This window comes from Microchirus variegatus (genome assembly GCF_963457635.1).
Source record: "Microchirus variegatus genome assembly, chromosome: 1".
Taxonomy (NCBI): Eukaryota; Metazoa; Chordata; class Actinopteri; order Pleuronectiformes; family Soleidae; genus Microchirus; species Microchirus variegatus.
The window spans coordinates 5,612,155-5,634,045 of NC_139802.1; the positions used below are offsets into that span (position 1 = coordinate 5,612,155).

The 21,891-nt window shown below is 39.7% G+C and overlaps 1 protein-coding gene across 2 annotated transcripts; it reads left to right on the plus strand.

The window, feature by feature from the left end:
* The first annotated feature begins 148 nt into the window (after nt 1-148).
* LOC310927603 (diacylglycerol O-acyltransferase 1-like) lies at nt 149-21,618 on the plus strand. Of its 2 annotated transcripts, XM_083889935.1 has the most exons (18): nt 149-454; nt 2,949-3,036; nt 6,113-6,153; nt 6,556-6,641; nt 11,321-11,373; nt 11,768-11,873; nt 15,540-15,668; nt 16,005-16,073; nt 16,259-16,362; nt 16,897-16,935; nt 17,069-17,110; nt 17,197-17,241; nt 18,300-18,412; nt 18,804-18,869; nt 19,541-19,628; nt 19,809-19,871; nt 20,375-20,475; nt 21,444-21,618. In XM_083889935.1, exons 1-18 carry the CDS (start codon nt 210-212, stop codon nt 21,613-21,615), a joined length of 1,650 nt encoding a protein of 549 aa, XP_083746061.1. In that variant the 5' UTR covers nt 149-209; the 3' UTR covers nt 21,616-21,618. The 2 variants fall into 2 exon arrangements, with proteins under 2 accessions (XP_083746061.1, XP_083746062.1); XM_083889936.1 differs by lacking the exon at nt 21,444-21,618 and having other exon boundaries at nt 20,375-21,295.
* Nucleotides 21,619-21,891: the final 273 nt, after the last annotated feature.

Below are 21,891 nucleotides of genomic sequence, written 5' to 3' on the forward strand. Positions count from 1 at the left end.
ACACTCCTTCCATCCAGAAATCTGAACCCTGGGCGGGCTGTTGTTGTTGAGCAGATCCTTCACTTCCCTGTCTCTCAGTCAGCGCTGCTGCTGCTGCTAACACGGTTATGAGCCACGGTAGCACCTGGGCAATGCAACCACCCGAAACATACGGTTAAAGTTTATATTTACACATTCGTTGCCGGTTTTTTGTTATTTCCTCTGTCATCATGGGTGACTCGAACGCGGTCAACGCCGGTAATTGGACACGACGGAGAAGGGCGACATTTGCGGCGGGGAGAGGAGTGACCGTGCAGGCGGTGAACGGGAGCTCTGCGGCGGAGCCTCACAGCTCCGTGACCGCCGGTGTTAGCAACAGTGACACTAGTGAGCCGAAGAAAAAACGCGACCATTCACTGGAGACTTCAAAGAGTGAGAAAAAGAAACGCAGGAATGACATAAGTGACCGCCTGAGGTCAGTCACTAAACTCACTCAACTTGTTAGTTTGAGGGGGGGAAAAGTTAAGCGTGTTGTTTTTGTTAGCAAGAAAGTTGATAGCACTGACAGCTAGTGTTTCATGACTTTAAGCTTCCATCAGTTTGACGTAGCTGGTGCTGCGGTTTCCGGGTGGAAACGGTTGCTCCACACACCACAGATATATAATCTGTTGGTGACACTCATTCACTGTTGGCAAACTAACTACAACTTCAAAACATGAGCTTTGTGACTATCTCTATACATATTCAGCAGGTGGGTCATATAGGGAAATCACAGGGGCATAAAAATGTCAACTTCTGGGCTACATATATGTAATAATAAGGACAAAAAACATGTCATAAGGTCATAAAAATTGTATAAGTACATGGGGGAAAAAAAGTGGTGACATGCATACCCTTTATGTCACTTTGATAAAAGGTGGAGAGCAGATAGTCCATACAGTAACTGAGATAAGGGGTGGACTTGAAACAGGTGCAAAAGTTAAAGGTCCAGTATGTAACCTAAAGGAGGTTTAATGTCGTTGCTCATACTTACCATAAGTATGTTTTCCTAAGTGTATCATCATTTAAACATTTTTTTTGGAACTGTAGACGTTACAAAGTACTTAAAGGTACAATATGTAGTATTTATGGGTTTATATAACCCAAAATCCACTTTTTTATACATATTATGTGCTCCTGCATTGTCTAGTCGCTGTATAATAGTTTTTGTTTCATTTTAGTAGTGTTTCACAAAGTCATGTTAAATAACATGACCGCGGTTGCATAGCCACTGTTGGCAGCGAGACGCCATGTTTCTACCGGAGCCTGTAAGGACAAACGCGATAGAACAAAACAAGCGCCTCTTTACTTGTAGCGGAAGTCCCGCCTCCTCTCTCTCCGCTTCGTCTGCTACGGCCGCGGTAGCTCGCCCTCTCCCTCGCCTCACGAACCTCATCTGCTGACACGGAGAAAGACGACGAGGACGACATTTGACCAGCTGCGGATACCGTAGCGCTCAGGGAAGGGAGGGGGTGAGCAGAGCAGCAGGTCTTTGTTGTAAATTTCAGCCTCTCCTCTAGATGGCACTATAAACTACTTATTTCCCCTTTAAGGCAAGGGCCTTGCATTGCACTTCCACTTTTCTATAGCAGCTCAAACAAATGTGCTCTGCATGTTTTGAAGCTGAGGTTTATTGCACACAAGTATGTGCACATAAATGTGAAGCCCACAAACCAAGGAAGGAGAAGGATGACATGGCAGTGAGTGGAGGGAGGTGTTAATGTGTGTTTGCATTCTGTTGTGTGAAGGTCACTTTAGTTCCTTGACAGGTTAGGAAAAGGGAGGGGAAATATAGACAGTATCCTCAGCAGCACCAAGAGCTAAAAGGCTAAAAGTGTGATTATATGAGGTTTAGGTAACAATATGTTCTGGGTCCCACCGAGGTTACTTCATGTAAACAGTGTTGTGCTCCATGAAGTTGATAATGTGTCAATACGTCATACACAAGTATTTTTTTAAATCCTGAACTGTCCCCTTAAAACCGGTCTCTACATAATGAACATTGTCTAGGCCATCAATAAATGGGCCTTTACATGATACTACTGAAACAATTTCATGCAGGTGTCTATCAATAATATCAGAAAAAAACAGACCTGTTTGAATCATTGTTATAGAACAAATCTGAATTCTTTACATTTCAACCACATTAGCATTACATGCCTACGTCAGGAACATATTCTGCCATTTAAAAACAAAAAAATTTATTTTTGACATGTATGTATCAACAAATATATAAATAATACAAGATCATACCGAGACACAGCTAGGCCTGCTCATAACATCCTCAACAACATGCATGCATAATGAGTTTTTAAAATGGGTCCATATCACTAAGGTAGAACTGAGGCTTTGTCATTTATCTGGATTGATTAAATGTGGGCCACAGGACTAACATGTTGACACTGATCCCATTACATAATATTAAAGTATGGTATGGTTTTAGACAGTAGCTTTAAGTCCTCACAGTAATGAGACTTAAAGTGTGGCTGTCAGTGACCAGTGGACCTCTCTGACAGCAGTCTAGAACCAACACCGTTGCTAAGGGACATCACTGTCATTTGCTAATAGAAGTATGTCAATGAAGGTCAGTGATTATCAAAACGTGGCCCATGGGCTTAATGTGGCCTTGCAAAAACAATATTTGCTACCCACGCTTCTCTGTCCAGTGTCCACTCTATCACTTTCAGATAGATCAAATCCTTAAACAACACAGCTTTACAAATACATTTCTTGTTATGTGACCTAAAACACAGTAAGATATCATATACTCAGAGTAAGTTGGCCCAACATTGATCAAAACTGTTCATTTTCTTCATATTACCATTTGATGTGCAGTCATTATTTTCCATGTGTCAAAAACAAATCTACATGAGCATTATTTATAGTCGTATTTCTCTTGAATGATCAATGATTTTTATCTATTTCTGTAGCTGTCACGAAACACAGGAGTCCCTGCTGAGTTCATCCAGTGGATACAGTAACTACAGAGGAATCCTCAATTGGTGTGTGGTGATGCTGGTAAGATATGAGTGCACACACACACAAGGAAACACAAATACAAAATCACACACTGTGTACAGAAATAATAAATCTGCAAGAAAAAAGAAGACATTTAGTGTTTTGTCTCTCCAACTTGGTAACACTGTGTGACTGAAACAGCTTTAAAGAAGCTCTCTTATGCCGTAATGTGAACTTGTAATGTGAGGTATACAAGTGTATAGGACACATGATTTTCCATGTTCAGTACCTTGTAACATGACTGCAACATAATGCGCAGACATTTCAGTGAACCGTGTTCAGCAGGTTAGTTCAGATATTTGAAAAAAAAAGAAGTGCTGATCATGTTTTTTAGATTATACAAGAGGAGGTTTGATTACTGAGGACATCCACTGGAATTTATCGCTTTCCACGTGACATCACGTTCCTTTGGGACCGCCTCCTGGAGGACAAAACACGGCTTCACAGTGAAGTTTCATTGACACTCCTGTGTTTTTTATTAAAATACCGGGCCGTTGCTCCATCGGGTGGGTTGTGCATTTACAGGATCCATCTAGGAAAAGAAAATTGTTTATTAATGCCATTAGACGGGCCTCTGTCCTTGGGGAAGCAATGGTCACCATTGAAGTACACACGTCTTTGCAGTGATCATTTTACCAAAGGCAAGTGCATTTATGTGCATTGATACTTTCAGTGGTGATTTGTTTGTTTCAGTACAATGTGCACTGTCCAAATTCAATAGATGTAGTAATAATATTAAAAAGGGATAGAGGGAATTACAGATTACAGAGCAGATCTTAGCAATGATAACCTTTTATGTTTGTCAATAAGCCATATTGCAGACAATCATATTGTTTACTTATAGGTGCCAGGTCTGATGACCCCCCAGACAGCATTTCCTTCATATTTTCACACACTCCAGGCAACAAGAAGGGAAAATGCGAGAAAGGCATGGAGAGATTTGAGCAGCACATAAAGATTGAAATAACACTTGCATAAAACAATTGTGATGAATTTATCAAACCTATCTCTTGGAAATGGCTGCTGTAGCAAGCACAAATAAAGTCAGGGGTTATAGAAATGGCAGCGAGCATGGTCATGAATATTATGCATGAATTTGCTCATGTCATGACATGTATACAATTTGTGAACACAACTGTAAATAGTAGAAGTGTTGAATAATACATTTCAGGTTTCTACATTTTAGTTGTTTTCTTTTTGCCCTGTTTTTTTGGGGGTTTTTTTCAATTTCCCTCAGGCAATCTTTGCAATTCCAACTTGACATTGTTAAATGAGTTGTACCAAACTTGTGACTTCTTGCGCTTGTAGTGTCTTTTACAGATTCCAGATTTGCACTCCAGGCTGTCCTCATAATGCAGGACAGGCTCCCCATAATAACAGCCTTTTTTCAGATGCATACAGTATGTTAATACATAATATAAAATAAAAATCCATTGTGACATCCCGAAGTAGAGCTGAGGCAGACGCTTAGTTGTTTTTTGTGTTTAGTATTTGAAATATGACCACGAGAGGAGTAAAAGGACTTTAAGTTTTTCTTCATACCTCTGATTTTCTGCAGCTGTCAAGTAATTTAAAGGACTCATATTATACCCTATTTCTCCAAGTTAAACTAGTTCCCTGGAGTTCAATCACCCTGCCAAAACAGCCCTGTTCAGAACGCTTGGTTTAGAAGTATCTCTTTAGGTCCACCTTAAAATAAAGTAAACATAACTTAAGGTACAGGAAATGACACCAGCCACAGAGGCTACTGGGAGCTAACAGCAGTTAGCATTTGAAAAAAGTGATCATTTGCAGGCTCTAGCAGGCACATTGCCATCATATATAACATGTATCCACTGGACAGATACATCCTCTGAGGCTGGAAGTTTGTGTAGAACTCTGTGCTGCACTGTGGAGCCAAACATTGGAACTTTTCGCGGACTTCCGGTGTTCGGATACTGTTGCCCTCGCCAGCATTCAGTGTGTGGGAATTAGTGACATCTAATGGTGAGAGTGAGACTGCATATTGTAGCAGTGAAGAAATCTGCACACAGAAAAAAATAAAATTGTACTTGTACTAAATTAAAAGCATACTGGATTGTAAAATACTTTCTCCCAATAAACACACTCCATGTTACGCACTGGGCTTGAAATAGAAATAAATAGTTAAAATAATAAAGTAAAAGTAAAGTCAGTCCAGGTTATTCTACACCGACTTGTGTGTAGCAATCTGGGTCCAGCCAGTGTATTGTAATAAAAGTACTAAAAGTGCTAAAAAATAATTTACTTGTATATCATTCATGGGTTTAGGAAAAAATAATAATAATGAAGTAATTAAAAGTATAGAAACTGAGTTATTTATTAATATATTTGAGAAATCACATAAAAATCTAAATGTTCTTCTTCTCCTTGCTCTGTTCTTATGTGGTGCAAAATGGCTTTGGTCACTGTTGTCAACAATACATAACAACCACCTTCAGTAACTGATCCATAGGTCAGTAGTGCAGACCGTAGGCCAAAATGTATTTGCCATAGTATACTTTGAATACTGACTTTGCATTTTGAAGTTTGAGTAATAATAAGCATGTTTACCGTATATTAAACTCAACAACTTGTGAAACTCTCTCCCCCATGTGCTTCAGAAAAAGTGAAAAAGAGAGGAGGCGAACAAAGCCTTTTGTTAATCCAGGCTATGAAAGCAGACTTGTGTTTTCAACGCAGGAGGTTTTCCTTCATTCTCACTGAACTTTTCTCCCAGGCCCATGCACAGAGCCTTTGTGCTGGGTAATGAGATATTACAATCCATTTGGAAAGAAGGAGAGTGAGGAGGAGAGATTAAAAAAAAGAATGGTGGGAGGAGGAGGATAAAGATGGGGAGAAATGGGGTGAGGAGGGAAAAGAGACAGCAGGAAAAAGGAACAAAAGGTGAGAGAAAAGCATGGAGGAGGACAGGGTTGATATGGAAGGACAACTTTATTCATCCAAGAGGGAAGAAATGACCACAGCAATGATAACGGAAACATAGGGAGCATTGTTGTAGGCGTGGATAGTTTTATCTCTTTTATTTATCTTGTGTAATTTTTGTATTTTAATACAGGTGCTGAGTAACGCTCGCCTCTTCTTAGAAAACCTTCTGAGGTGAGTACATTTTTGAAAAGCATGTTCATTATCATTCATTCATTCTCATCCTCTTCACATTAATTAGTACCATGTATTTCAAGAGGCATCAGGCAATGCTGATATTTAGTGTGTCATCTGAAATATGCCAACAATGAGAGTTTTCTTTTTTTACAAATCTTTGAGAAGCTTTTTGAGTTCATTCACAGCAGCTTTTTAATGCCACAGCAGGAAAAGCACTGGTGTAATCAGTGCAACAACAACAACATCTGCATGATTTTCATTGAGGCTCATTGAAGAAGCTTACTGGGCCACTTAATGGCGCTGAGCCATTCTTATTGTTATTAGACATCTGTGCTTTTGCCCGCTATGATAATTCTTAATTTCTTAATTTATATGTCTCCTTTGGCGTTTGTTTGTCAGGTATGGCGTGCTGGTGGACCCCATTCAAGTCGTTTCCTTATTTCTGAAGGATCCGTACAGCTGGCCAGCAGTGTGCCTGGTGATTGGTAAGTAAACTGTTTAAAAGAAACAGTCAACACTATGGAAAACAGACATTACATCACACGTAAGTGGCTCTAACCACAAGTTTGGTGGATTGATCCCTCATCTCTTCTCGTTCCAAATTGCTCCCTGTGTGGGCCACGTCTTAATGATATGTGATAGAAAATAGCGCCGCAGAAAGATATGCTGTATGAATTTGCATGTGAATGGCAAAACTGTCGTGCAAAGCTCTTTGAGTGGTCATTGAGACGAGAAAAGCACTAAATATATACAGATGCATACCAGATACAGAGAAGGACACACTTGATGGTAGACTTTTCTTGTGATACAGCTATAAATGTTGACTGTATTATTAGATTGATGCAGAAGAACCCATCATAATAGCTTCAATAAATGATGACGTGGGAGTCCGAGGCAGCTTTGTGGAACTGACTGGCCGTGTATAGACCGTACCCATAAACAACATTGAACCGTTTCAAGTGATGTTTCATTTGTTCCCCGTTGTGCAACTAAAGTGGTGCGATCTGCCTTATTTCAAGCTGTGCCTTGCTTTAAGACACCCGGGGGTGCATCCTATATTCAAAGTTCTCTCGTTTATTTTTATGGTATATATTGCAGTGAAAGTCTGCAGTGGTGCAGCTCAGTGTCTCTGGAGGGACAATCACCTGCCCTATATACTGCACACTGGTGCTGTACTGCAGAGAGAGAGAGAGAGAGGGAGGTGGTGGGATAAAAGAAGAGGGAGAGAGGGTGGAGAGGAAGTATTATGGAAGAGAAAACAAGGCGGGAGGTTGTGTGTAGGGAGGGTTAAAGAGAGGGTGAGAAAGCAGCAACAGAGGAGAAAGAAGAGAAAGCGCAGCGATGTTAAGTGCTGCCTGGGCACAGGGCAAGAGCAGAGAGACTGAGGCACAAACCCTGGACAAGGCAAGGTAAAGGACAGTTGGGTAAAAGTCATGTTTACAGCTGCATGGACAGTGAGGCAACTACTTCAAGAGGCCACTCTATACCTACTGTATGTAGGCGCTGTTCATACATGACATTAAAGGAGTCATATTGTACCCTGTTTCTCCAAGTGAACCTAGTTCCCTGGTGTCCTAATGAACATGTCTGTGACATGCTTTGGTCAAAATACCATAAGGATGAAGCACCACAGCAGTTCAATCATCCTGCCAAAAACAGCCCTGTCCAGAATGCTCTGTTTAGTAGTATCTCTTTAAAACAAAAAAGAAAGAAAAGTAAAACGAAACTTAAGGGGGTGGAAATGACATCAGCCACATAGGCTACTGGGAGCTAACAGCAGTGAGCATTTGGGAGAGTGATCATTTGCAGGCTCTAGCAGGCACATTACCGTCATATATAACATGTATCCACTGGACAGATGAATCCTCTGAGGCTGGAAGTTTGTGTAGAACTCTGTGGTGCACTGTGGAGCCAAAAATAGAACTTTTCGCGGACTTCCGGTTTTCGGATACTGTTGCCCTCGCCAGCTTTCAGTGTGTGGGAATTAGTGAAATCTAATGGTGAGAGTGAGACTGCATATTGTAGCAGTGAAGAACTCTGCACACAGAAAAAACCCTAACCCTGCTCAGGGCACATCTGAAATGACTCGTGTTATCACATTTCTTTAAGTGTGATCATACATGTTTCCTGATACACACTTATGGACTGATAACACCACTGACGTCCTCTGCCTCACAGCAGTTCCATAATGAATCGTAAATATTTCCTCAGAGTTTCCCATAGGCGATATTGATTGATTGATTTTATTTTTTTTGGTAGCCTGCTACAATGTTAACATTGATTGTCAGGTATAGATTTACATTTTATTTCTTTACTATATCAAAAGAGTATGTCATAAAATGTAACATTGCACATTTATTGATTTTCTCAGCCCCCTCCTCTCCTCCTTTTTTATTCTTTCTTCCTCCCTCTCTCTCATTCACACAAAGACAGTGAGAACAAACCCATCCGTTATAGTCGCTGTGGCTAAAAACAACAACACATTCTTGAAATAATTGTGTGGTCACTGGAGATTTTACGTCAGGTGTGAAGTCATACTCAGTCACCGGTAAAGTTTTGAAAGACCAGTTAATGACCATTAAGGTCAATTCATTTCACTATTATTATCTAAAGAATTTCACCATCTCAAAAAATGTGTCGCTTTCAAATCGGCTGCCAAAAGCCACTCTGCAGATATGTAGTGAAAAACCCAAATGTGCATTGAACAGGTGCTAAATGGCGCTGTTTCTCTCAGTTTGATGCATGAGTGGGTACAATAGTTGCTGTTTGTCAAAGAAGCTGAACAGGCCTTTTTCCAAAAGAGATTAGAAACGCACACACATTAGCAGTAGCGTGCTGTGAAACTCTGCTCGTCTAAGTTCTATGTGAAGAAGTCTGGCTGCAGAAAAAGGCTGTGATTTTAGCTTTTTTGGACAAATAGTGTTCAATGAGTGCCACTGCGTTTAGAAGTTAGATTATATTTATTTCACATTTCTGTGATATTTTTGTTCATACTTTTCTGGAAGAATTGATGTGAGAAAATTACACATTGACTCCTACGAGTCACTATCTGCAGGAGCTTCCTTTGATAAATACAGGATCTCATGGAGTCATGATTTGCAGTAGTAATGCCCTGTTCATTCTAACATATAAGTCATTGCATGATCAGCATTTTCCGTGCTCAGCCCTTCATTATTGTCTCCTGAAAAACAGTTTTGTCTCCATGGCATTTGACCCTCCGTTTCTCTTCTGTGTTTCATGAAGTGGAAAAACAAGCATGTGACTGAACCGTTTAAGAAATTCAAATGGGAGTGCTGATGGGTATTTGCTCTGATGTCGGGGTGATGTGCGCTAATCAAAACGTCGTAACGACAGGTTACACATCTGTTTACTCTGGATTAGATGGATTGACATGCTAATGCTCTGATTAGTCTCTTAAAATGGAACAATTGTTGCAATTATGTTGCCATCAGTGTGGCTCAGTCTAGTCTAGTAGTCAGGGTAATGAGCTATTTATATGCCAGTGGTTCATTCACTGGTGAAATTCAACCTGATACTGCTGCAAGATACAAAGACACATTAGACAAACCATGTATTCTCAATTTTGCCTCGCAGAATCAGCGTTAATGGCAACGACTAATGTGTGATAAAGTCAATTAAATCAGTACAGTAGTAGCAGCGGTACATGCCCTTGTTTTTCTACAGTGTAGTTATTGTAGCTGTTTGCAAGTTTGCTCTGGGTGAAAAGGCAAAACCAGTTCTTCCTGTTCATGAACAAACAAGTTGATTCATGTTGAATTACAGTCATATTTATGTAAGATTAAAGACTAAATATGAACAGTATTTCACTGTTAATGTAATTCACAAAAATACAGCCTGTTTCTACAATAATAACTCAAATGTATGACAATGTGGTTTGTTAACCTTAGTGCACCTGCGACAAGGATCTGTGCCGCAGGTGCATCCATGGTAATTTGCAGTGGGAATAATACACAGCTCCTTAGAATGGACATTGTGGGGGTGTGTGTTTATAGTTCACATATTCAGGCTTTTAAAAAATAGTTTTTTTTTCGTCTTATGTGTTGTTGAGTCAAAGTTATGATTCATTTTATGTCACATTTTTAGTCGTGAAATAATTCTGCAGAAGTCACAAAATTAGACCGTTTTTCTTTGTCTTTTTGTTCAGAAAAAGTGAACTTTGAACTGTGATTGATTTTAAACATTTTGAGGACATTCAGGTGTGTTTATATAGGTGGTGAATATTTTTCAGATTGCCTAGCTTGTGCTGAAAAAAAGGATGTAAGACGCTCTATATCACACATTCTTATACCGTCTGTATATACTGTACGTTTAAACATAAACTACAATTTGGGGTCACTTAGAAATGTCCTTATTTTTCAAGGAATATCACTCTTTTTTTCAATGAATACAGCATTAAATGAATCAGAAATACACTCTATACATTGTTAATGTGGTAAACGACTATTCTAGCTGGAAACGTTTGGTTTTTAATGGAATATGTACATAGGTGTATAGAGGCCCATTTCCAGGGTTCTAATGGTACATTGTGTTTGCTAATCGTGTTAGAAGGCTATTGGATGATTAGAAAACCCTTGAAAACCCTTGTGCAATGGTGTTAGCACAGCATTTTGAATAAAAATCATTATTTCTAATCTTGTCAATGTCTTGACTATATTTTCTATTCATTTTGCAACTCTTTTGATGAATAAAAGTGTGACTTTTAATGGAAAACACAAACAAATTGCATAGGTGAGCCCAAAGTTTTGAACGGTAGTGTAGTGATGGAAAAAAGCAGCCAAAATGCTCTGTGTTCTAAGGGTTAAGACCAATTTGATCTTGTTACTGTAAAAGTGTTTCAAGGCTAATGTCTCATTTCACAGTGTCATATACAGTAAGATCATGAGGAGAAAGCACAGAACACAGCACAACATTTTTGTCTCAGGACATTTATAGTCGACTCCTACACCACAGCTCCCGTCTCAGCTGTAACATTTCCTGACAGCAGTGTGACTTGTGTCTGTGTCTCATTTTAATTCCATGATGAGAATTTTACACTTGTGTTTCAGGGTCATTCAAGTGAGGGAGAATCAGCATAACCTAGTCTATATTTAGATAAACTGACACGACTCTCTCTCTCTCTCTCTCTTTCATTGTGCTTTAACAGTGTCCAATGTCTTCGTTGTGGTGGCTATCTACACAGAAAGGCAGCTGTCAAAGGTGAGTGTTGTAACTCACTGTCAGAGCGCTGTGGTTTTTTAACTCAACTGTTGAATTCATCGCCGTTTCCCAACACCCAGGAGGGATCGTTTCTCTAAAACTGCTCTCTTAAACTAACGCTGACCTTCCCCAACTGCATCCACACAAGTTAAATAGGAAAAATTAGTTTCAATGACGTCTTTTAGAGCAAACTAATTTATGCCCTGTCTGTTTGGCATGCATGAAACATTACTGTATGAGCCTTTCAAAACTAGGCCACCAAAATTTGGTTTTCACTCCACTGGGTAAACAAATGCTCTATTTTTTTTTTTTTCTTGGAATAAACTAAACCAAAATGATAATATGAAGTATTATCATTGTGCCTTTGTTTGTCTCTGTGTCTCTCTCCACTCAGAGTTCATTCAGTGAACGTGTGGGATTTCTGGTTCACTGCATTAACCTGTCAATCTTGCTAACGTTCCCTGCTGCAGTGGTCCTGTTGGTTCCCTCCATGACCCCAGGTAAAAAAAAATGTTTCTCACTGTTATGAAAATGCCATCTCTGAGCACTCGCTACAAACAACTTTGCATAATTGACACAGCGAGTGAAACAGTGGCACTTACTCTGCAGCGCCAATCATTACTTGAACAATGTAGACGTGTGTAAAAAAAAAAACAGAATATGATTTGATAATAATGAAGATAAAGGGGATCTTCACATCCTTGCCCTTTAGAGAAACAGTTGACCGGTGAGTGCAGGAAAGGGCACTTCTTAAACAGAGTCATATTTGGAGTTGGTTAGTGGTAATGGACCAGTTGGTCATGAATGGATTATTTCCAGCTGGTGGGACAGAGGAGAGGAGACACAAATATATTCTTGGACTAAATTAGCAAATTAAACTTTTGCCTAAAACTCACCGTCATTAAAGGGGACGTATTATACTAAATCAACTTTTTATATATTATATTGGAGGCCCTATCCGTCGGCAAAGTGTGAAATAAGACTCACTCATGTTTTTGTGGTCCTCCTCAGTCTAAGAACAGGAGATGAAACATGCGATGTTGATTCTGTGCTCATTGGGACGTCACAATGCACTAAATTCCTGAAATTGTTGTCTCACAGAGCTCTGCTTTATCCATATAACACGCGAGAGTGCTGGCGAGGGCAACGGTCCGCCAAGTCCGCGAAAAGTTCTATTCTTGGCTCCACAGTGCAGCACAGAGTCCTACACAAACTTCCAGCCTCAGAGGATTTATCTGTCTAGTGGATACATGTTATATATGACGGCAATGTGCCTGCTAGAGCCTGCAAATGATCACTTTTCCAAATGCTAACGGCTGTTAGCTCCCAGTAGCCTCTGTGGCTGATGTAATTTCCTCCCCCTTAAGTTTTGTTTAAAGGGGAAATAAGTAGTTTATAGTGCCATCTTGAGGAGAGGCTGAAATTTACAACAAAGACCTGCTGCTCTGCTCACCCCCTCCCTTCCCTGAGCGCTACGGTATCCTCAGCTGGTCAAATGTCGTCCTCGTCGTCTTTCTCCGTGTCAGCAGATGAGGTTCGTGAGGTGAGGGAGAGGGCGAGCTACCGCGGCCGTAGCAGACGAAGCGGAGAGAGAGGAGGCGGGACTTCCGCTACAAGTAAAGAGACGCTTGTTTTGTTCTCTCGCGTTTGTCCTTACAGGCTCCGGTAGAAACATGGCGTCTCGCTGTTAACAGTGGCTATGCAACCGCGGTCCGCGGTCATGTTATTTTACATGACTTTTTGAAACACTACATAAATGAAACAAAAACTATTATACAGCGACTAGACAATGCAGGAGCACATAATATGTATAAAAAAGTGGATTTTGGGTTATATAAACCCATAAATACTACACATTGTACCTTTAACTTTTTTTTAAGGTGGACCTAAAGAGATACTACTAAACAGAGCGTTCTTAACAGGGCTGTTTTGGCAGGGTGATTGAACTGCTGTGGTGCTTCATTCTTATGGTATTTTGACCAAAGCATGTCACAGACATGTTCATTAGGACACCAGGAAACTAGTTTAACTTGTAGAAATAGGGGATAATATGCCCCCTTTAAGTTAAAGCTGTCCCAGCTAGAACCTGAAGACTAAAATTCTGAGGATATGCGTCCTCTCCTCTCATCTGTTCTCTCACAGGGAGGCGAAGGAGTAAAGGAGTTGGTCCATCTGTCTGTCTGTTTTCCACCGTGTGCTGCTGTTCACACAGGAAGGGCAATTACAGAGGGCAGGTGTGTGTGTGTGTGCATGTGTGTCTAATAGGAGCTACTGCATTTACCAGATACTGCTTACATAACCAGAATTCAGACACGGTACATGAAGGATCTGATATGATGTTTCATTTTTTCGAATCTGATCAGATTTCTTTTGAAGAACACCGCGGTGATGAAGACTGCCATGATTTCATTATTTCCACTGCCTTTGAAGTGTTTCCCGTGTGCTAAAGTCTGGTGCAAAAGGAGCGCGTTTTGCAAGTCGGTGTGTAGCACTGCAAGCTTATCACACCGGTCTCCAGTCGTTGCATCACACAGGAGAGAGACATTATAGTGACTGAATGTGAAGGAAATTATTCTTTGGTCGTGCATATGGGCTCGACACTTAAATCAGATTTTTTTTTTAATGCAGGTAAAACTTGTCTCTCAGTAAATTGGTGGTCAGTGGCCAATCTCCTTTAAGGTTACCAAGTTCACATTTTAAAATCCAAATTTGTTAATGATCCAATTTGCACAGAGCAGGTGTGATGGTTCAGCTTAGCACCTGAGGTACATGCAGAATGAATCATGTGATCTTGTGGCCCTGATTCTGGCTCTTCCTGGCAGTGGACCCATTTTCTTTCACTCTGAACAAGGTACAGAGCAGAGGAGAGACGCGTTTTGGTTCGAAAACAAAGCATTTGTCGTGAGCCGTGTGCTCTCCTGGCGTATGTAGTGATTTTGGCGGATTTGCGCGAGTGGGTGAAAAGTGGCTCTTGTTGTGTGAGTGGATTTTTTTTTTCTGCTGTAACTGTGTGGCAGCTGCTTTGAGCCAGAGAGAGACAGATGGTTAATGGTTAAGATCTGCTGCGGTTTGATGTCAGGTGTGTTCACCTCCACCTCACCCTGTAGGCAGCCATTTTTTATTCCTGTATATGCATGTGTGTGTGTATGTGCCCATGTATTACTAATGTAGTGGGGACGTAAAACTGTTTACACAGTCACATTATATATATATATATTTACTTTTTCTATTTATTTATATTGTCTTATAATGTGGTTTTTTACAATGTAATGTTTATTTTTTACTAAGTTTGTATAGGTTTTTACAAGTTATTTACAATATTTTATTGTTCTTTACATTTATATTTTCACATACTTTATTTATCTCTCCGTTCCTACAACAATATAAAGAGAAAATCAGATTTTTTTTGGCATATTTACGAATGGTAATTAATCGTGATTAATCGTGATTAATCCACAGCTACCCTGTGATTAATCTGATTAAAAATGTTAATCTTTTGACAGCCCTAATATATATATATATATTTATTATATTTTAAGGTTAGGTTGAGGGTCAGGGTTAGGATTAGGCCTGTGGTAATTATGGTTAAGTTTAGAGTAAGTCTCCAGGAAATGAATGCAAGTCAATGCAATGTCCCCGTAAGTAATGAAAACCTCACATTTGTGTGTGAGTGTGTGTGCATGAACATATGCTGGTGTGTGCGCGCACTGGTGTGTCTTCATCCTCTGTTCAGCATGATAGCATCATCCTCTTCTTACATCAGCTCATTTTGATCCAGAGTCCCCATGGAGACCCACACCTGCTTTTTCTGAGGTTTAGGGCTAAGATTTGAAGTGTGCTTAAGTTAAGCTTTGGGTTAGGCTTTAACCGATTATATGGTTAAGCTGTGGGATGAATGTATGTGTGTGTGTGTACACAGTGGTTAAGCAACAACTGGCTCTCACTGCCTTAAGAGCTGATTTCATTTATTTAACTGGGCTTGTTGTTTTTTGTTTATTTAAGATCAATGACTTTCTTCTTTCTTCCGCTCGTTGCTTTTCTCTTGCTTTCCATTCTCCGGCTGTCTCTCCCACCAACCTCCATCATTTTTCTTTCCCTTATATCTTCTGAAGTATACAGCACGTTACAGCTTTGTCATGAATGTTCGTCTCTCTCTGTCTCTTCAGTTGGCAGTGCGTTCGCACTTGGTAGTTACACCATCCTCTTCCTGAAGCTGTATTCCTATAAGGACGTCAACATGTGGTGCAGAGAGCTGAGCACCGTCAAGGCCAAGAAACTCGCCAGGTCACTGTCTTGTAAGTCACAAAAACACAACACACATAATTTGACACAAGCGGGTTTGCACACCCATAAATAAAACATAATTCACTCCACACTGAATGCTTTCTAAGTGTCCCTAACACAGAGGCTCTTCCAAGCTGTTACAGTGACATCTTAAGGTGAACTCGTGATATAGCAGCTTTCAGAGCATACAATAACAAAATGGTGCCAGTTTAGCAAACAGTAATTGTTATGGATCTGTTTAAATTTGATCTTTAAAACATATTGATGTTCATTATGTTTCTGTTTGTGTGCCCTGACAATATTATTTCACGCTAATGTGTTGACGTGTTCATTTTTTTTTTTCACAGGTCCCAGCGCGCGGAGTTTTAACCAAGGCGATCAGACAGTGTCTTATCCTGGCAACCTCACTATCAAAGGTATCGCAATGTTGTCTTTGGAGTGTTTGCATGGATCTGGAAGGACCTTTTTTTTTTTACGCAGCAGCCAGTTTGACATGAAATACTGAGACTTGATGAACTATTTAACTACTGTTTCATGTCAACAAGGCAGCTTTTGTGTCATTTACAAAAGTGTCACGCTCACCTCCGCTCTGTCCCTGCAGACATATATTACTTTGTCTTCGCTCCGACTCTGTGCTATGAGCTCAACTTCCCTCGATCGCCTTCGGTTCGCATGAGTTTCCTGCTGAGGAGGCTCTTTGAAATGGTGAGCATTAGCCAGTGAAACATCTAACATTTATTATAAATAATATGTGTTCAAGTCTGAACGATAACCCCCTTGTCCTGTTAATGTAATCAGTATATTTTTAGAAGCTGTAAAAAAAAAGGCATTAACATTTGCTGTAAGAGATCATGACAAGGTTAATTGATATTTATTTATCCTCAAATGTCAACAAACGTCTGATTAAGCCTATCAGCTCCACGCAGCTCTCGTTACAGTGATGTTTAGACTGAGTGTTGCCTGGCAACATTCCCATGCTGCACATAGGGAGTGAGTTGCTTTATTTGAGGACAGACGGAGGCAACATAAACATTACTATGCTAAAATGACACAGCTGAAAACAGCCTGGAGGATGACTGAAAACACAAAGAGTTGCCCACAAGTTATTGTAAAAGGCCTGTACTATAGTGTCTCTTAATGATAGTAGAAGTACATAAACTCTCTGTCAAACTTTCATAGTAGTGACAGTTTATTGCAGTGGAATGATGTCATTTACTTTATGTGTTTCTGTCTTCTCAGCTGTTTTTCATCCAGCTGTTGGTTGGTCTCTCTCAACAGGTACAGTCTCATATTGTACTCTGACAAACTGACATTACAATCATTTACAGTTATTTATACAAACGCTTATTCTCTGACAACCATAAAAGATGACCATGCACATTAGTAAATGTGTTGTTTTCCCTTGTTTCAGTGGATGGTTCCCATCATTCAAAGCTCCATGAAACCGCTGGAGGTGAGAAAGACACAGAGGGTTTTTTCCACCTGAAAAGTGCTGCTGTGTGTTATGTGTTAACCTGTTGGTCTCCCCCTCCTGTTTAGGACATGGATCTGTCCAGGATGACTGAGAGATTGTTACGACTCGCTGTGAGTAAAAAAAAAACCAGCACATACACCGACATCTCTTCTTCTTCACCTTCTTTCGGCCTCTCCCTTTAAGCTGGAGACACACAACACAACTTGCATAGTCTTTACCGATTTTGAAAAGACTTCACACTGATTTCAACAGATGTTTTTTTCTTATCACATAAAAAATCATATATTATAGTGTCATCTTTCTGACGCTATTTCTTGTGTCCCACCTACTCCTTTTCATTGGCTGTTGGCAAGATGTGTTTGCAGTTGTGTCAGTAATCAGTACATATGACCTGATTGCGTCTAGATTCGGCGCCAAAATAAAATCACACGTTTGACTGACTGTGTCTGAGGTCGGGTCAGGTCTGTTAGACTTGCCGATTAGAGTCTTCACCCCTCACACAACAGATTTCTGTTCCAACTAGTCATGTCAACTTGTGGGTAAAATCGGGCAAAGAATCTTGTAGTGTGTCCGCAGCTTTAGGGATCCGTCAACCTCCAACCTTAAGTTAATATTTTGTGAGTTTGTTTGTCTTCAACAAAATCACAGTCTCCGTTGTGAGACTCCGTCGTGTCTCAGCGCTCTCTACAGCGGACTACAACTTTCCGCACAAACACGTAAATCGACGCTTGTTTTGTAATGCCAGGGTTTGTCCATTTGAGGCTCCTGTAGAAACATGGCGTCTCGCTGCTTACGGTGGCTATGTAGTAGAGGTCCGTGACCATGTTATCAATGGATTATTTGGATGGATTAACGCTACAAATGATGAAATGAAATGAAATAATTATATTTATACAGCGATTATACAACGCTGGTGTCCTTTATATGGATACTAAATTAGATTTTTGTTAATATAGCCCCAGAAATACTACAAAACGTACATTTAAAGTAAAAATCACATCATTTACACGTCAGCAGTGTCTTTTCATGTGCATTGTCTACTGCATATTGCACTATTCATATTGTATATTAAAGGTATGGTTAGAAAAGCAGGCTTTTGTTCATAGTTAACATAGACATCTCTTAAGTACGTTTACATTTATGCTCCATTGCAATAACTCTTTTTTAGGTTCCGAATCACCTTCTATGGTTGATGTTTTTCTACAGTTTTTTCCACTCGTCTATGAACTTCTCTGCTGAATTGCTGCGCTTTGGAGACAGACAGTTTTACAAAGACTGGTGGTAAGTTGTTGTTTCTGAATGTTATGAATGACTGGGGTCTGTCTGCTGCAGCTCAGTGTTGCTCAGCATATGCACCTGTATCTGCTGTGTACTGTAAGCATGTGTACAGGATGATTTTTGAGCTTTGATGAAAACAAAAAAGGTTGTAAAAATGTAAAACTCATTACTATGACTGGCTTTTACAGTGCTCTGTGTACTGGATTCTGCATCTATCTATGTGTGTTCTTATTCTAACACTTATTGTGCTGTAGGATAGTTCCTATTATTCATTACATGGCATGAAAATATCGTTTTCAAGCTATTTAATGTCCACTCACATTAATCATGACTGCCATGGGTCTGCTTTGTTAGATCCCATCACGCCTCAACACTCTGCTGACTCCTCTTTTAGGAATGCTGAGACAGTGACATATTTTTGGCAGAATTGGAACATCCCTGTACACAAGTGGTGTCTACGGTGAGTTACTCGCCCACTAACGCATAGAGAGCGAGCAATGAAATTTATTGATGTGAACGCTTTGCGACAGCAGCAGGTCTGATGCGGGGAGAAAGAGTTGACAGGTCCACACTGATGCGTTTGGCAGACCTATTCATCTGGCCTTGAAAGAGTGAATGGTTGTTATAAATGCAGTATTCACCCCGCCGCATGCACACATGCCAATGTAACGAATGCAGTGACATGATAAATGAAATTAAAGGGACTGTGTTACATCAACTCCCTGTAATTTAACATATTAGACAGAATAAAATACACTATAAGTCTGTGCTTGACCTTTTTCTATAGTTCTAACTTATTTCAGGGTTGCAGTCAACAGTTATACTTTGTGCATTGGTTATCTTTTTTTGATTGAATAAAAACTGTTAAACTGTAAAATTTCAGCAAATAAAAACCAGACCATTGATAGAAAATAGCATTTTTAAGATCAAAATTGTAGATGAGTGAGGATTAGCAACATCATTCTCTTTGTTTTGAGTCCGAAACCCAAAGATATTCAGTTATTGAATTGTACATGACAAAGTTAAACCATTAAGCTTGAAAAATTAAAACGAAAACACTTGATAATCAACAAATGATCTGAGTTCTGATCTAATTAACTAAACAATCCATGACTCTGCCTGTCTTTCTAGCCATTTTTACAAGCCACTGCTGAGGAGAGGCTTCAGCAAAATGATCAGCCAATCAGCCGTCTTCTTCCTGTCGGCTTTTTTCCATGAGGTAAGAGAGCTGAGATCATTCATTTTGGACAAAAAATCTTGGGACAGCGATAACCTAACCTAACTTCTGCCTAATATTACTTTTAGCAGTACCCCTCCGTGTCTTCAGTGCTCTTTCCTGTGCAGACTTGTCACTTTACTTCCTGTCCTCTATGTCTGTCTGTCTGTCTGTCTGTCTCAGTACCTGGTGAGTGTTCCCCTCAGGATGTTCAGACTTTGGGCATTCACTGGCATGATGGCACAGGTAAGATGTTACGCTTACAGCACAAACCTTCCTCTCTGATGATGTATTTAATATATATATATTTTTTTTTAAATAATGTTTTTGCCAATAGATTCTTTCATAATGTCAGGTTAAAATATGGTCAGTTAAAGGCAGAGAGACATTTATTATCTAAAGAATGATGTTGATGATGTTCCTATGGGATATTTAAAAATTTGTCATTATTTTTTTTTTAGTTTCTTAGTGTTTTGGCCTCAGCTCCACTATCATTAACATAATTAATGACCTCACTGGAAGCACAGATTGTGTTTGATTTATCATGGGGTTTAAGGTGAGACACGATATATAAGTGCCTCTTGTTATTTGCTGCATGTTTATCAATCACGAGTGCTGAGTCAAACACCGATGGACATTTGAAATCAGGAAGAAAATACACACATTTGATTAGTCATTAAAAGTCGCAGTCATGCAGTATTTTAATTTAATCACTTTTCTGTTCTTTTGTTTTTTACTCGACCCACCAGCTTCCATTGGCCTGGTTCGTTGGGCGCTTTTTGCGGGGTAACTACGGCAACGCTGCAGTGTGGATATCCATCATCATTGGTCAGCCGTTCGCTGTCCTGATGTACGTACATGATTATTACGTCCTGCACTACAGACCGGAGGTCGAGGGATAAACACACACACACATACATACACACGTGATACATACAGTAAAGTACTGTACATAACTAAGTACAACTTATGCCATCTTCTTCGTACTTTGTCCCACTTTTACTCATACGAACAAACACATAAATGCCAGTAGTTAACATTGCAGTCTCGTCCTCTACATGTCAGAATGAGCCGCTCGCTTCTGCTGTGTTATGAATTGGCAAGAAACAATATTTTAAGTATATGAAAACATCTTGAAACACTTCCGTCCAATAACTGAACGAAAAGAAACGGTGATAATAGTAATAATAATAATAATAATGCAGCTTATTGTGACTTACTCAGGTGACTTTTTTCCAGTGTCTTGTTGAAACCCGTGGCAGCACTCTTTGTACGGAAATGTCAGTCGTATTGATAATTTATTGCATTTGGTACAAAATCAGCAAGATGTAGGATAAGGAAGACGTCTTTGTAATAATGATTAATGTTTTTTTATTCTCTTCAAATGTGGGCAATTTGGTGACTGTAGCTAGCTTTAAAAAAATTGAATTTAATAAAATGGCATTATTCAAGTACCTTGTTGTCGCTTATGATGCACAATAAGGAATCCTGTGTTTGTGCTTTATCATAAACCAAATATTGTTCTCAGTGTGTCTGTGGGAATAGAGCATCACAATGAAAATGAACATGCATTATAATGATACCTTTTTTTAAATTATATTTTACTTTGTACAGTAAAGTGAGGACAATGACCAGCATCATTACTCTTTGTTTGTTTTTTTTCCTCTTTGTCCAGTCATACAGAAATATTTTATGTACAGATTTTGTTTATATACTCATTCTAGTATAATCTACTATAATTGCCATCACGTGTGTGTCTGAAAATAAACACTCAGAGTTTAAAATCTTGTTCTTAATTGTACATCATTTCTTTTTCAGGCTGAAAGCCCCAGTATTTCTTTCTTCCCGGATCAGATCATTAGATAAAATTGGGCATAAACAAATTCAGACAGAAATACAGGGAAAAAAAACCCATCACACAGATGTCTTGCTTCTATGCTTTGTTGGAAAGTCAATGAAATTCCTAAAAAGCAACAGAGATATAAAATGATTCCTGCACCTGTGTATGAATGACGGGGACAGTTTATGAAAAAAAGTCCATCAATCGTGATCTTGCAGTTTAACACTCGACACACAGCATCCAGTGAATCAGAACCTTAACCACGCGGCAGCAGCCGTCGTCTCCCTACACAAGTTGCAATTAGTGCAGCGCCTTCCAACGAAGGAATTCCTTTCCACCAATCACGGATCGTGTGTACTGCTGTATGAGCACTAATCTCCTTGCCATTACTGTAATTGCCGGTCTTCTGTTATTTAATTCAGGTCC